The sequence below is a fragment of the Branchiostoma floridae genome, chromosome 14 (genome assembly GCF_000003815.2).
Source record: "Branchiostoma floridae strain S238N-H82 chromosome 14, Bfl_VNyyK, whole genome shotgun sequence".
Classification (NCBI taxonomy): Eukaryota; Metazoa; Chordata; class Leptocardii; order Amphioxiformes; family Branchiostomatidae; genus Branchiostoma; species Branchiostoma floridae.
The window spans coordinates 11841798-11856309 of NC_049992.1; the positions used below are offsets into that span (position 1 = coordinate 11841798).

Here is a 14512-nt window from a genome sequence, read left to right on the forward strand (position 1 = left end):
GCTACAAAGTTTTGGAATACTATTAAGTTTCAAGAGTATAAGTGTTTGAAGGAATTGAATTAACATTGGTAAAATAATATCTTTGATGAATTTTATTTTGATTGACATTAGTGCTGTAATGTTCCTTATGTATATGTGTAAAATTGATGGATAACCAGAATGCATTGTTTGTCCTGATAATGCAATGATGATAATAAAAATTGACCTGTGTTCTGCTGCATGATATACTCTTAAAGTGTTTTTTACACAACAGTATCATTCATTATTGTGGAATAGAAAATGAAAATGCTGTACTTAGGCTGCATACAGTCTTTAATGCACAGCATACACAAGGATGATAAAGCTATAGAGATCAGCTAGCTGTAACATGTTTATTTAGCAAACTAGTTACGACAACAAAAGCATTCAAGTTATTGAACAGTAAGTAAAATATCCGTCCTGACTTCCAGGCTTATGGCTTATATGAGGCACAAGAATTTATATAGAAATATTTGATTATGAGCAACAAAAGTTGTGTAAATGTAAAAATCATTGATTGAACTATTTACAGTAAGGTACAAGCCCTTACCTTAATGTGTGATGAGCTCAATAACTACAGTGGTCATCAAAAATACTGTTTTACCAACTTCAATCACATACATGTATATAGCATTGTAAGAACTATTTCTTAACCGTGCCATATTAACAAGCACTTTAAGGAATGCTTTGGCCGTCATTGCATAATCTAGACAGATAGTCTTTCTTCGTTGCATTGAAGGTTGCATGAGGTTTAAAGGTACAATATACATGTGTAAAAAAACTATATAATTCAATGTCATTGATATATATATAGAGAGAGATACTCAATCTGCAAAATCATGTGAAATATCATTTGTAACTTTAAGTAAGAGAAGTAGTTACTTTATTACTTGGTCATTCATAGTAATGTTTACTTTGGAAAATATCTATCTTTGTAATTGTTATAGTTCTCAATATACCACAGTATTGTTTTTCACAAAGAGTTGTAGAAAAATGTGTAAAAAAATTAGAATTTGTCTTAAATTGATTGTCAAATCAGCAACAAGCTTCCTGCAACATGACTGTGTCAAGGCAAATCTAAGTAGTTGTATTTTTCATACACATACTGAGTCCTGTCATATACAGGTTTTGCAGCTTCAGCCAACTCATTCAAAATTTTGAACGTTGTGTCCTCATCTGTGTCACACAACAAACCCATGAACGTATCCCTGCTTGGCAAGAGATAGAAGGCCGCCTGTATCGCCTTCCGTACAAACCAGCCGTGGTAGTGAGAAACGGTGGAAGAGTAGCTGTCGTACGCGATGGTAACAATTTTATCTCCGGGTTCACTCTTCTTGAGGCCCTCGCAGAAGGCCAGGCTGAAGTTGAGACCTCGATGCAAACGGAGCAAGTTCCTGGTGCCCGACTCTTCGTACACTTTCTCGTTTATGATGTGATTGTCAGTTTCGAACTTGACCATTGATGACAAGGTCTTGTACTCCTGGCCGTCAGGTCCTTCCAGGTAGCCTGTCAGGTAGTTTATTTTGTTCTGGGCTTCAGAAGTGACGAAGGTGAACAGTGTTCCCATCATGGTGAAAAACCTGACGGACAAAATGGTGACAAGATTAGCTAATGCAAAGGAGAAACTTTATCTTAGCATTTTATTCTTGTATTACAGTACTCGAGGCCAGAAGGACTCGCCTTAAGCAAGCAAGTAAGCAATTACAGTACATGTATTTGACTTAGAGCTGGTAACTCCCTGCAATTTGATGCTTCAGGGTGAGGATGAACAATGGTTAAAGAGGTTAAAGAACAATGATATGTTTATACACTGTTCATACCCCATGTAAGTTTACAGTGCCATTCAATTCTTATTTATGGGTTAAAACTGTGATGTTTTCTGTAAAGCAGAAACCTAGAAACGTATCCTATACTAGGCTAGAATACAGTGCAGCACATGATTTAAGCATCAGTTAGAAAGAAATCTAACTTATGGAGCCAGGGCTCGAAATACTGGGTGCATGTGCACCCAGGTGCACCCAAAATTGGACATGTGCACCCAATCTTTTTTCTGTGGGTGCACAGGGTGCACCCAAATATTTTCTTAGGTTTGTGTATGTAAAGATATCAAAGTATACTAGTATACATCATATTCTTGACATCTAAGTGTTAGAAAGATAATAAAAATGTCTATCATGGTACTTGTTTAAGAATTTGATAGCTTGTAACTTAGTTTTATTACTAGCCTAAGGTTATTACTTCAATTTATTAAATAAGTGGTGCACCCAAAAATTTTTTGGTGCACCCAATTTCTTAAGCTGGGTGCACCAGTGCACCTAATCCCAAAAATGAATTTCGAGCCCTGGGAGCTGTTCTGATCAAAGGAATTACAAATGTATAAATGTTCTATACACACTTTCTGAAGAAAAACTGTAGCACCCAACTTACTTCATGAGCTCCAAGTTGGTATCTATGTATCTGGCCATGTCTATTTCCCCATCCTTTGTCAGGATGTTCTTGAAACTGTCCACCAGACGAGACAAAGAGAAGTGATCTGGGTTATTCTTATAGCAGCCTGGAGGGGAGTCATCATTGTTGTTGGTGTCTTGTTGTTCAGTCTTCTGTTGTGAATCATTCTGAAATGAAACAACATGGAGGATTGGTTTATGATAAAGGGTGTAAGAAAATTTTGATTGAAATTTTGAGGGAATTATACATGCAGTTAAGTCTTCTATTTCATGTTCTAATTTACCAAAGGGTGATTAGGGTTAGCATGGTTAGGAGTTACAAATGCAGGGTGTGTTATAATCTGTCATAAGTGAGGTTCTGCATGGGGGGTCCTGACAACGCTTTACGCTAAATTCGGGACGGTCGGCAACGCTTTACGTTAAATTATGAAGGCCGGCAACGTTTTACGCTAAATTCAGAAAGACTGGCAACGGTTTACGCTAAATTCTGGAAGGCTGGCAACACTCGACGGATTGTCATTTTTACTCTCTGAAACACTACTTTTTTCATTTTGAAGGGAAATTTTCGCTGGCATACAATGCTAAGTTAAATTGCATATCTAATTAAGATTCTCAAGGGTTCAGGTTCAGCGTAAGCTTTTGAGGGTGACGCCACCCAACATATTTTTGCCATGTCAAGCGCCGAAGGCGTCGCAAGGAAAGTCCAGGAAAATTTTTTAATCCTGACCTCCTGAAACGCCATTTCTTTAGTTTTTTCTAGGCGAAATTATGCTGGCTAATATATAAAGCTAAGTTAAATGACATTTCTATCAGCAAAAAAGGTGTTTGAGGTTGACACGTCAAATCCCCCAACATATTTGCAGCATTTTGAGGGCGGCGCAAGGGAAGACCATGAATATTTTGAAATCTTGACCCTCTAAAATGATATTTCCTGCATTTTGATGGGCAAATTTTGCTGGTAGACTGAGATAACTTCAATGACATTTCTATTAGCAAAAAAGGTTTGTTAAGGCGAGACCACGATACATATTTTACCAAGTCGATGACCGAAGGTGAAGACAAGAGAGGTCCGGTGAAATTTTGAAATGTTGACCCTCTTTAAAATGATATTTCCTGCATTTTGATGGGCAAATTTTGCTGGCAGACTTGGCTAACTTCAATGACATTTCTATTTGCAAAAAAGGTCTTTGAGTTTTGACACATGCCCCAACATATTCATTTCGAAAGGCATCGCAAGGGAGGACCATGAAAATTTTGAAATCTTGAATCTCTAAAATGATACATTGTATTTCTTGCATTTTCACTGGCAAATTTTACTGGCAGACTAAGCTTGCTAACTTTAATTACATTTCTATTAGCAAAAAAAGGTTTTTGAGGGAGAGGCCCCCCTATGTATATTTTTACCATGTCGATGAGCGAAGGTAAAAGGAGTAGCAAGGGAGGCGAAATTTTGAAATCTTGATCCTCTGAAACGCAATTTCCTGTGTTTTTGAGGGGCTAAATTTACTGGTAGACTACGCTTCAACTTACGAAATTTATGAGGCCAGGCTACGATTTACGGGTAATTTTTAGGCCAGATTACGCTTAACGTGAAATTTTTAGGCTCAATTACGCTTTACGTGAAATACACTGGCTACGATTTACGGTAAATTTTCCTTCATCACAACGAATTACGTGAAATAAAATAGCTTTGCTACGAATTACGGGAAATTAAAAGGCCTGCCTACATCTTACGGAAAAGAGCATGCAGACCCTCATAAGTGCCTGTTAAATCAGCGTCCTACAAGGTGTTGAAAAGGTAAAAACAGGAGAAAGGCATTGTCCATCATGTGTTTGAATATCAGTGTCATGGTACTCACTGAAAGATTTCTGGGTTGTTTGAAAGTGGATTATATGATTGATTATGCAACATTGACAGATACCCCATGTTCTTTTAAGTTCTTATCAATACATGTACTTGATCACCTTGCAATCAAAACATAGAATTTGTGGACTGCAAATACTGCTTTTATTATTAAAAATAAAATCATCCATATGGCTTTTTCATTCATGATTGAATAATGTTGAATTTATGTCAATCAAACAAAATTGTGATCAGGGATTTTGATTAGTTTCGATGCAAAATCACGTTTAATAACGGAAGTTTAAGAATGAGGCATTACCTCTGAACCTGTCCAAACATATTTTCCATTTCTGAAAGGGTAGTTCTCAATGTCCTCCCCATTTAAAATTCTCTCTACTTGTTCCAGCCAAGCTATTTCTTCATCAGTGGGTTCCTGCCCCTCCCCACCATCCTGGCCAATGGTATCACCCTGTGGCAAACTTTGGAAACCAGAACCTTCCAAAACCTTTTCTCCCTTTCTGTGGTTATCTCCCATTCTGTGGTTAGTAAGATGGTGCAGAAATGAGTTTTGTTTGTCGCCTTTAACCTTGACTTTAAGATCGGCGGTCACATGGGTCATGGGTGCCTTTTTGTTTGGTTTGTGCCATCCAGCTTCAACTTTGATGGAGCCTTTGTCTCCTCCCTTCATAATGGCACGACCCTCTATGTCATATTGCTGGTTGTTGATGTGGACCTGCCCCTTGCCTCCCCAACTTTGGATTGTTTCATCTTCTTGGAGTCCAGTCCATTCATCTAAATTGTGACGAGAAAAATGGAAGATCAGTTCTAACTCTAAACTTGTAAAATCAGAATAAAGTCAGTGGATAGGAATGAATTGTGATACTGATATTTTATTGATTGACTGTGCAGTGTCATGCCATGGTTAAAACATTTACCAGTATCATGAATCAATGATATGTACTAGTACTAGTATTATATTTCTAAACAGTAGCACTTGGCAACAATGCCATCTAGTGACCAGCAACAGTACTGCAGAAGTTACCATATACAATCTTTAGATTTAAATTTGTTGCTGTTGCATACTAACGTACGAGATGAATAAATATTAACGACGAAAAGTAACCCTTAAGAAAAAGAAGGCAAAACCATGCATTGTTGTCTCGACCAGTAACATGAACCTTGGCTGGTGACAAGATGTTGGCCAGTTACCAAGATACATGTATTAAGGTCTCATTGATTCTTCTTCCCATAGACTTCTATGTTATAATTCGTGGTTTAAATGGCAGCGTTCATAATGAAGCTATGTGAAATTTCAGCAGATTTTTCATTCTATATCGAGCACATTTACCCTATATCGTGGGAAAAAATTGCCAACGTAAACTAAGCATTGGAACTTTTTTTATAGCAATTACAAACTACGATTAGTCAATCCCCAAAAAAGGCACGTTTTCGCTGCTAGTGTACAACCGCACCACTCAGAACCCGCAACTGTGTACCTCCGACCTAGCGCGCGGCTGCAAAACTTTACCTGCTAATTTCTCCAGTTACAAACAAGCTTTCACCAATCTCACTTTTGAGATCAGTTCCGCTGGCTGAAAGGGAATTTCTCACCGCTAAAAACATGCGTCCGTGCAGCCGTTTATTTTTTGGCTCGGATCTCTTTTAGGGTACCCACTCAGAGTAATACATCAATGAGACCCTAAACAAATTTGCCCTACTAGGTTTGTTGTTGTAGAGTGTAGACATTACCCCATGTATAAAACCACACTTTAAATGTGTTTTTGTTGCCATGTAATAGCTGAGCCTCTGCCACACAAACAAGATCAAATAATAGCAAAATTTGTTACAATCCAATTCCATGCTTTTGTTTGTATCCTGAATAAGATGGCTCCAAGAGGATTACTTTGCACAGGCTGCTGGGTCAGGTGTCTTTGAATTATTCATGTCACAAACAAAGGAACAGACACAGGTTGTCTCAGATCCTCCTTGGGGCGAGACGTGACCTACTTGTAGATGCAATCTGTCTCTTGGTAACGAATTATATACTAAACAGCAAATAGTTGAAGTTAATTGAGATTCTTTGGTAGAACGAATTCTAGTGTGAAATTAGAAGTCTTTTTGTCTCCACAAATGGACTACTTTGTCATCATGTAGAAAGTACATCAAAATTGCATTTCTCACAATGCCTGCTTCAGTTTTCTACCACATGCAATCATGATCATGCATGCTTTAACTAAAGTTTTTAAAGGGGTACAGAGCAATTTCTCCTGTGTTTATACTGTGATGCAACATGTGATAAAGCATTGCAGAATTGACAAAACTTTTGTTCATTTTGAGGTTTTAAACCTCCCCTTTAAGCTACAAATTAGTACAATAACATACTTTCAAGTCTCAGAATCAGTGAGACAGTTTGACAAAAACAAGTTTTCTATCATGTCGTAATGTCAGAAATTTTACCCCACCAGGTTTGAGTGGGTTAAAATTTAACCAGTTCAAGGTTGATAAAGGTCAGTTATTGTTTGTGAAGCCACAGGGCCCTATTGGTACATTGTGCATACATGTCCTTGAATGGTTAATATAACCAGCTGGGGACACTCCGTCATGTTTTGACAAGACAATTCCAACCTTTCCAAATCGTTCTAAAAATGTATAAGAATAGACATTCTCTCTACAAATGGTAATGAAGCAGTATTAGATGGAAACTGAAAGACAATGGCTAAAATCAAGATGCTATGATAGTAAATTGTGCTGATGGCTGTTTCTTTTTTTGATATCAGTGGGAAGACTGTCCTTGGCACTGCTTTATAGGACAATCCTTCGATAGCAAATTGTATCTGTCAACAAAACAATCAGATCATGAAGGTCTTTGGTGACCGCTAAAATAACACCCCACAAAACAACAAGGTTATGCTCCATTGTGGTGTAGTCTCATGTTTTGTTTTGCCCCCAGAAAGAGGAAGTTCACACTGCCTAGTCAGCAAATGTCCAGCTTGTTTACAGCCGATTGCGACATTCCAGACCAGTCTTTCTTGGCATGGTTACAGACAACATGACATGGTGAAAGACTCTTCACAATAATGAAGGATTATATTCATGTTTACTTTGGCCTATCTAAAAGGGACGGGTCAGTGAAAAACAACAAGATTTGCCTAGTTTCTTACCTCTCTTCAGGGAAGAAAGCCTTCCAGAATACAGCCCAAGCAGCAAGAAAGTCAAGCACAAGCAAACAGTGATTGAAATCACGATCTTTGTAGATCCCTTATTCATCTTGTTCTTCTAGTGTAGGCTGGAGCTATCAAAGCTAAACTACTTCTGTGTCTAAGTCTTATGTTGAGTCACTATCTCATGGTGCACTCCTTTGTCGGTGGGGAATAGCCTTCACGTGCACAAAGGCTGATACTGCAAATGACACTGGGTGAATGTCCAAAAGTTCAACCTCTGACCCCAATTTAGACTATACCACTGCGGTTGCCAAGGGGGATGCATCTTAAAATGGTTTGAATAAAAATTGGGACTGTTTGACTTTGAAAAGTATTTTGTCCAAAATATGTAATTCAGATTAATCAGAAACCTGAAAATAAACAAAAAAGGCCTTTATCCTTGGTCAGACTCTGTCTTTAATTACTTTTTAAGTTGATCATTATTCAAGTCAAAGACATGATGATTGCATACCTGTCACTTGAGATGCAATTATCTAAATTGACCGTCCAGATGAATGTCTTAAGTACATATTTGACTTGTGTCCTGTGTTAGTTTTAGGGTAAATATGAACATTCTGTGTGTGTACTTGGTATGCAAAACTTTTGGTGAATTAAAGCAACGCAGAACAAATCCTTCATGCAGGCCAGAGCAATACTTGTATTTTAAACAATGTACATCAAAGTATACTAGCAATACAAAAAAAACAGTAACATCTTACTGTACTGAAGCAAGGGCATTATATAATGTCCTTGGTTGAACTTTGCTTTTTTTTGCCTTGACACCCCTTTCAATGAAATGTTGAAGTCTATTTTATCTAAACATTTATGCAAACAAGTTCACCGACCAGTAGGATACAATGTAGCCTGCAATAAAGCACATTTAAAGTCACCTTTATGACCTTTTCCTCTATGACCTTGAAAGTCCAATATCTGTTGTATAGTCTAATGTCAACTGTTTGCAACTTTGCGTACATGTTTGTTCAATGCAAATTGATGATGCAATCTGGTTACTACTGGGTATACTAGTAGGTTATAGCATGTCCATCTCAACTCACCAAAGCAGTGCAGCTTTACAGTTTACCTGTGACGTTTGAGGAATTAGGTTTTGCTACTAATAGAGGAATTGTGTCTATGACCACCTGATCTGCAGAGAACACTGGATCCAGTGTTCTCTGCAACATGACAATCCTCACCCCTTGCAGCAATGTGAAGATTGTACACACTATATAGTATATGTTGCACCATTTAGCTATAGACTCACTCTTGACATTCAATAAGACTTGTTGTTATTTGGGTTAAGATTTGATGAAACCTAAGCAGAACGAGGAAATCATTCTTGGCAGATTTCTTTTCGAGTAATAATTGAAGTAGTAGTACATGCACATGTGTTGCAGCCATGATTAAATTCCCATGCAGGTTACTTGTAAGTTGTAGTGTATATTCTCTGCATGTAGAACATTTCTCAATATCAAGGCCATTAGTACTAGTACCTGGTGAACTTTGAATTATTGGGGAGCACAGCAGGGAAAGTTTACATGTCATTTTAAATGATATGCTGCATTCACAATGAGAGAACAGTTAAGTTCATTAGCAACCCATCAAATTCATGTTCACATTATTTCCCTACCCTCAGCTCAAAACTATTGTTTCTTCTTTTTCATGTGGTGGCCAACAGGGGCAGGGCAAGGTATGTTTGTAAATCTTATTTGAATTTCCATCATCATCCTTAAGATATATGTTGATGATACTGTTTCGATAACTTTCGATTGTATAGCACTTGACTGGAATCAAAGTGTTCATGTGTTTGATAGAGTAAAAAATATGATGATGATGATGAAGTGTTCAAACGTTTCTATGAAATCTCAAATACTGTGAGTTTAGCAACTTTTCTTTTACTGTTCAATTCATGATATCTTGTTAGGTTACATGTTGTAGTGATGCCATGATGCATATCTGTGTATGTATGATTTGAGTAGACAAAATGTTGATACCATTGGTCTCAATGTCATTTCCAGATGTTGGGAGAAGTTGCATTCTGGTTAGCATTGGTGGCAAGAACATCATGTTGGACTGTGGCATGCACATGGGGTACAATGATGAGGTAATCCAAATGAAAGCTGTTCTTTTTTTCACCAATGCATGCGTGGTGTCTTGAACACCTGTCAATTACTAGGTTTACCTTATGAATTGTAAGCATTTCTCAACTTTAAATTAAAGTGTTGAGTTGGCAAAGAACAAGAAAAAGTCATGCCCTTGAGTATCAGACTTGTGTTTAAAAATTGATGCACATGTATATACTGAATATTACCAGCTGCTGCTGCACCTGATTCCTGAAAAAGTGGACAGGTGTGTTACGTTGAAGGGTGGTTATATCTGTGTTTTTTGTTTTGTTTTCAGCTTTATGGATACAATGACTTTTTGATTTGTTCTTCCCCCACAGAGGCGGTTTCCAGACTTCACATACATCACCCAGTCTGGGACTCTCAATGACCACCTGGACTGTGTCATCATCAGGTAAATGTAGTTCAGAAAGTATGGTTTTTCGAAATTGTTCCTTTCCTTACATACTTGTAGCAAATTGTATTGTTTCCAGTTGATGTTCATGTGTTCAATTGTAACTGGACTGTTGACCAACTTGCACTGTATGTAACTCAGCTGTAGCAGCATTTTTGCACTTGGAAGAAAAACATGTGTTTTTTTACTGTCATATAGCATGGTGAATTGAAAATGACAAATATGTATTTTTCCCCAGCCACTTCCACCTTGACCACTGTGGTTGCCTGCCCTACATGACAGAGATGGTCGGGTATGATGGTCCCATCTACATGACTCACCCAACCAAGGCTATCTGTCCTATCCTTCTGGTCAGTCACATGCCCTTGTAGCGTCTACATTACAACATGGTGTAGAAAATGAGGAACACAAAGATGTCCATACTCTTTGAATGATTGATTACAAAATCAAATGTATCCTGCAAATGGGATAGGCTGTTCAATGTTCAAATGGCTGGTCCTTTTTCGGATAAGGTATCAACTATAGAATGGATGTTTCCATAAGCATTGAATAGCTGTTCCCCACAATATCATGTCCCAACCACCTTGCTTGTTACATGCTTGTAATCTTCTAGCTGTGTTAGACTCTGCCAACAAATTGACAACCTTTAGAAATCTCTACAGATTTGATTTTAAATTTGCATTTTTATTATCCGTGTGCCAAATTCCTGCTTTTCTATAATCTGACTTTTTTCTGCACTGTTTACAGGAGGACTACAGGAAAATTACTGTGGACAGGAAAGGAGAAAGTCAAGCCAACTTCTTCACTTCACAGGTTTGCTGTGTTACTATGTTACACATAACGCATAGACAAATGTACAAGACATAGCGTACATGTACAAGGCATAGACAAGTGTACCTCTCCTTCTGATTGGCTAATGTCCTGTGTGCCTCTCCTTCTGATTGGCTATTAAATGTCCTGTGTGCCTCCCCTTCTGAGTGTCCTCTTATTCTGATTGGTCAATGACTTAACGTTATTGTTCACCACTTGACATCACTTATCTCTTCTTCTGATTGGTCAATGTCACATGTATCTCTCATTCTGATTGGTCAATGTCATTATTCCCCACTTGTGGCAATTCTATGATGTTACGTTGTCATATCCGATATGAACTGGGGCTTCTGATTGCCCAATGCCATACGTCACGAATATGACCCTTCAGATCAGCCCCCACTCCTTGATCTCCTGGATCATCTGCACAAGATCTGGGCTTGGAGGCGTTGCGCGTGTGAAACGGTAGATAAGGCCGTGCAGACAGTCGGCTTTGAAATCTGCCTTCAACTGCTCCAGTGTGTAGCTCTGCAGGCCCGACGGTACTAGAATGACATCACCTGTAAGTTAGAAACTTAGAACACAAGGCTGAGCACCTAGTATGACATCAACGCATTGATCTTTCCCTTTGCCAACAAGGCCATGTTTTGTAGTCGTTTGTCCATATTTTTGTGTCTGTGAATGTTTGTGATGATGTGAGACTGTCAAAGAAAATAACTCCAAGAAGGTGGCAGATCATCATCATTCTTGGTATGTAGGTGGCCTATAGCTAATATATACTAAGTACATGTATGAGTGAATGTTGTAAGGCATGAAAGGCAGGAATTTTCACAATAGCCATCATTGAAGATGTGACATACATATTTCAAACAACCTGTGTTATTTGGATAGAAAGGCTGAGCAGTTCATATGATTTATGCAAATGAGGACCTTATTTGCATTATTGATAAGCTAATTCCGGTACATAATTCGGCAAGATAAGAACTCTAGTTCTTTTTCTTTTAGTGAGTTGAGTGTCATTAAAACGATACAACAACAAATTTGAAATAAAAAGAACACAGTATCCAGTTGAAGTGTAATTTACTGTGAAATGTGTACGCTGATAATGATGGTTCTCACCGTCTGGACCCAAGGTCTCCTGCAGCTTGTGGTGATAGTGGGCCAAGATAGCGTCCCTGTCATTGTGGAAGACATCCCAACTCGTGTTGCAAAGAAACAGGATAGTCAGGTCATAGGTTGGCACCGCATACATCGTAGTCTGCCAGTCCACAAGCTTTGCGTCAGCGGGCACGTCTCCATTGTGCTGTGTTTCGGGTAAAGATGGCAGCAATCATAAATCATCTTGCAAAACAATTGAAGAAAACAAACGAAACAGACCAAGACATCTTGATTGTGATTATGACCCTGTAATGTTTACTGTTGAGCAAGAAAAGGGAAAAAAGTGTCATGATGTCATACCTTAATCATGATGTTATTGGCGTAACAATCTGCATGGCAAAGCACCTTAAGCCTGGAGTCATCCTTCAAGATAGCCCGGAGATCTAACTTCCTCAGACTGGCAACAAGGTCTGTCTGGTCAGGAAAAGCTGCGGCGAAGTCCTTCACGAAGGTCTGGTGCTGGTTGGTCATTATGTTCATCACTGATGTAATGTCTGACCGGGTCACAATCCAGCCGTACGTCTCGGGAAGGGGTTTTCCTGACCGGAGCTCCAGTCGATGTGACAGCCCGTGCAGCTGCGCCAGGGCCGCAACTATAGGCATCATCTCCTCACGGCTCAGAGGTTGGCCGTTGGCCTTGATTGAGAAGCCCTGAGTTTTCAGGTTCTCCATAACCCTGACGGACATCATGGAGCTCGGGTCTGTGGCGGCAAAGTAGCATTTCGGGGAGAAGAAGGAATCATCTGGAGCTTTGTTTTCATCCTTTTCATTGGCTGATGTAGGTTCGCGCTCTGTGCTTGGGATTGCCACAGATAGAAGATCAGGGACAGCGTCGGAGTAAAACTGAGTTTCAATCTTCTCGATGTTGATATGATATTCCTTCGGCCACTCTTTCATTATTGTGAGTGGGCGCTGGAAATCCGTCAGTTTAGCGACGAGACTGTAGCGCTGACTGGTGCCATTCCTGGTTCCCACGGCATCAAAAGCGATGATGTTACTCATGAATCCTTCTCCTTCGCTGATGGATCCTTTGACATCGACGTCCGTGATGGTGATGCCAGGGAAGTCCTTCTGCAGTACCTGCTGCACCCAGGAGGGGGCGATGTCTTCCGCAGACTGTGGAATGGCGATCTCGGCTGTTGTTGTCATCTTCAGTAGTATTATTTGCTAACTATGAGAGAAATACAATGTTTGCAAAAAACTTTTGAGTTTGTAAAATGTTGTCAGTGACACCTAAGCAAGCTCTGTTTTTCTTTTGGAATACGTTGCATGCAAGTATATTTCCAACCCAGTACATTATGGCACATCTGCACAAATTTCTAAACATGCTGTCTGCTGAAATCATACCATATAATCTTACTTTGTATCAACAGAAATATAAAACCAATGCAGTCAAGATTTGAAACTTTGATAGACTTGGAGGACTTTGACTCGTTTGTTTTAGTACCTAGTACTTTACTTTATCTGGCCACATCTACCTTTTGAAATGAAGATTTCAAATTCTCGGCAATGCTTACGTCAAAAGTGATTTGTATGTTACGAATTTGTTCATACGGGGTTATACGCACAGAACGAAATAATGTCAAGCCAATCCTGCTTTTGCAACCTAGTTTGTTCGTTGCTCAAAAGATCAACAACTCCCAAAAAGCCTTGCAGAGTCTGAACTTCGAGGCTACATAACTAGTATACAAAATACCTTAGTTTTGTTTAACTTACAGGTACTATTCAGCATCATGAATTTTCTCAGGTCACGGCGGGAATCCTTTCGGTTAAACTCACCTCAGTTCTTTGAAGACAAATGTCTGTCTAGTAGTGGCCCTACAGGTTCAGTTTACAATGTAACAATGGTATGGCTGTAACGTACGTCTGTCCTTAAATAAACAGTCAGAGCAAACACCATACTCACGTAATGTCCAGAAATAAACATGAGTCAGAGAGAGAGAGAAATGGTTTATTGCCATTGACATTAAAAACTCTTGCAGCACATTTACAAAAGGCTGAATTGTCTTTTTTTACAATCAGTATTTCATTTTAAGTTAAAGATAGTCAGTGCCAAACAATTGGAAGTACTGTACACATTTACTTTTTCTCACCCCCAAATCCTTTGGTACCAATTGATTCACTCCTTGTTTTTTTGCAAAGTATATTTGGGAACACATTAATCATCATAAATATGAGATTCATATTGACATAACCTACCGTAGCACAATTAGTTCAGAAGTTAGAAGTTGGGCTGATCCTGAGCATGGCATACTTACTGAGTATGCTCACATACACACACTTTCACTGTAGTGATTTTTCAATGGAAACACAGAAATCTGCACCCAAACAATCAACTCAACAAGTTACAAATACTTCCTCAATCTTGTGCTTCCATAGACAACATGTTTTGATTTGCCTGAAATGCAAAAATCTGCTCGAAAGAGTCGTCCAAATGAGAGAAAACAAAGCCGACGGCCATTTTGGTTCTTTCCTATTGCAGCACCCTCTTCTGATGTCTTGTGAAACTGCAGAGAGCTCTT

The 14512-nt window shown here is 38.9% G+C and overlaps 3 protein-coding genes across 7 annotated transcripts in view; 1 reads left to right on the top strand and 2 right to left on the bottom strand.

Moving 5' to 3' along the window:
• Positions 1–14512, top strand: part of LOC118431042 (integrator complex subunit 11-like) — a 29001-nt gene that overhangs the window by 5182 nt on the left and 9307 nt on the right. Inside the window, exons 2-3 of the mRNA XM_035842122.1 lie at positions 9184–9195; positions 9524–9609. Coding sequence (XP_035698015.1) covers positions 9184–9195; positions 9524–9609 — 98 coding nt within the window. The remainder of the gene's footprint in view (positions 1–9183; positions 9196–9523; positions 9610–14512) is intronic.
• On the bottom strand, positions 295–7751 carry LOC118431038 (ceramide-1-phosphate transfer protein-like). 2 transcript variants are annotated; one of them, XM_035842111.1, is made up of 4 exons: positions 7470–7751; positions 4628–5100; positions 2446–2633; positions 295–1598 (listed from the first exon to the last, which is right to left on the bottom strand). In XM_035842111.1, exons 1-4 carry the CDS (start codon positions 7573–7575, stop codon positions 1085–1087), a joined length of 1281 nt encoding a protein of 426 aa, XP_035698004.1. In that variant the 5' UTR covers positions 7576–7751; the 3' UTR covers positions 295–1084. The 2 variants fall into 2 exon arrangements, with proteins under 2 accessions (XP_035698004.1, XP_035698006.1); XM_035842113.1 differs by having other exon boundaries at positions 4895–5100; positions 7470–7747.
• Positions 10890–14492, bottom strand: LOC118431040. 4 transcript variants are annotated; one of them, XM_035842117.1, is made up of 4 exons: positions 13707–14492; positions 12291–13161; positions 11952–12135; positions 10890–11392 (listed from the first exon to the last, which is right to left on the bottom strand). In XM_035842117.1, the coding sequence occupies exons 2-4, from the start codon at positions 13137–13139 to the stop codon at positions 11220–11222; spliced, it is 1206 nt and encodes a 401-aa protein (XP_035698010.1). In that variant the 5' UTR covers positions 13140–13161; positions 13707–14492; the 3' UTR covers positions 10890–11219. The 4 variants fall into 4 exon arrangements, with proteins under 4 accessions (XP_035698010.1, XP_035698009.1, XP_035698011.1 ...); XM_035842116.1 differs by having other exon boundaries at positions 14190–14491; XM_035842118.1 differs by having other exon boundaries at positions 10890–11377; positions 13770–14491.

Bases quoted from the DNA above. Each gene is read 5' to 3' on its own strand.
- LOC118431038 (XM_035842111.1), bottom strand. From the start codon at position 7,575: ATGAATAAGGGATCTACAAAGATCGTGATTTCAATCACTGTTTGCTTG. The intron at 5,101-7,469 runs GTAAGAAACTAG...GTCACAATTTAG, and splicing joins GCTTTCTTCCCTGAAGAGAG to ATGAATGGACTGGACTCCAA. The intron at 2,634-4,627 runs GTAATGCCTCAT...GTTTCATTTCAG, and splicing joins ATGTTTGGACAGGTTCAGAG to AATGATTCACAACAGAAGAC.
- LOC118431040 (XM_035842117.1), bottom strand. From the start codon at position 13,139: ATGACAACAACAGCCGAGATCGCCATTCCACAGTCTGCGGAAGACATC. The intron at 12,136-12,290 runs GTATGACATCAT...CCCGAAACACAG, and splicing joins CCAATAACATCATGATTAAG to CACAATGGAGACGTGCCCGC. The intron at 11,393-11,951 runs GTGAGAACCATC...TCTAACTTACAG, and splicing joins GGAGACCTTGGGTCCAGACG to GTGATGTCATTCTAGTACCG.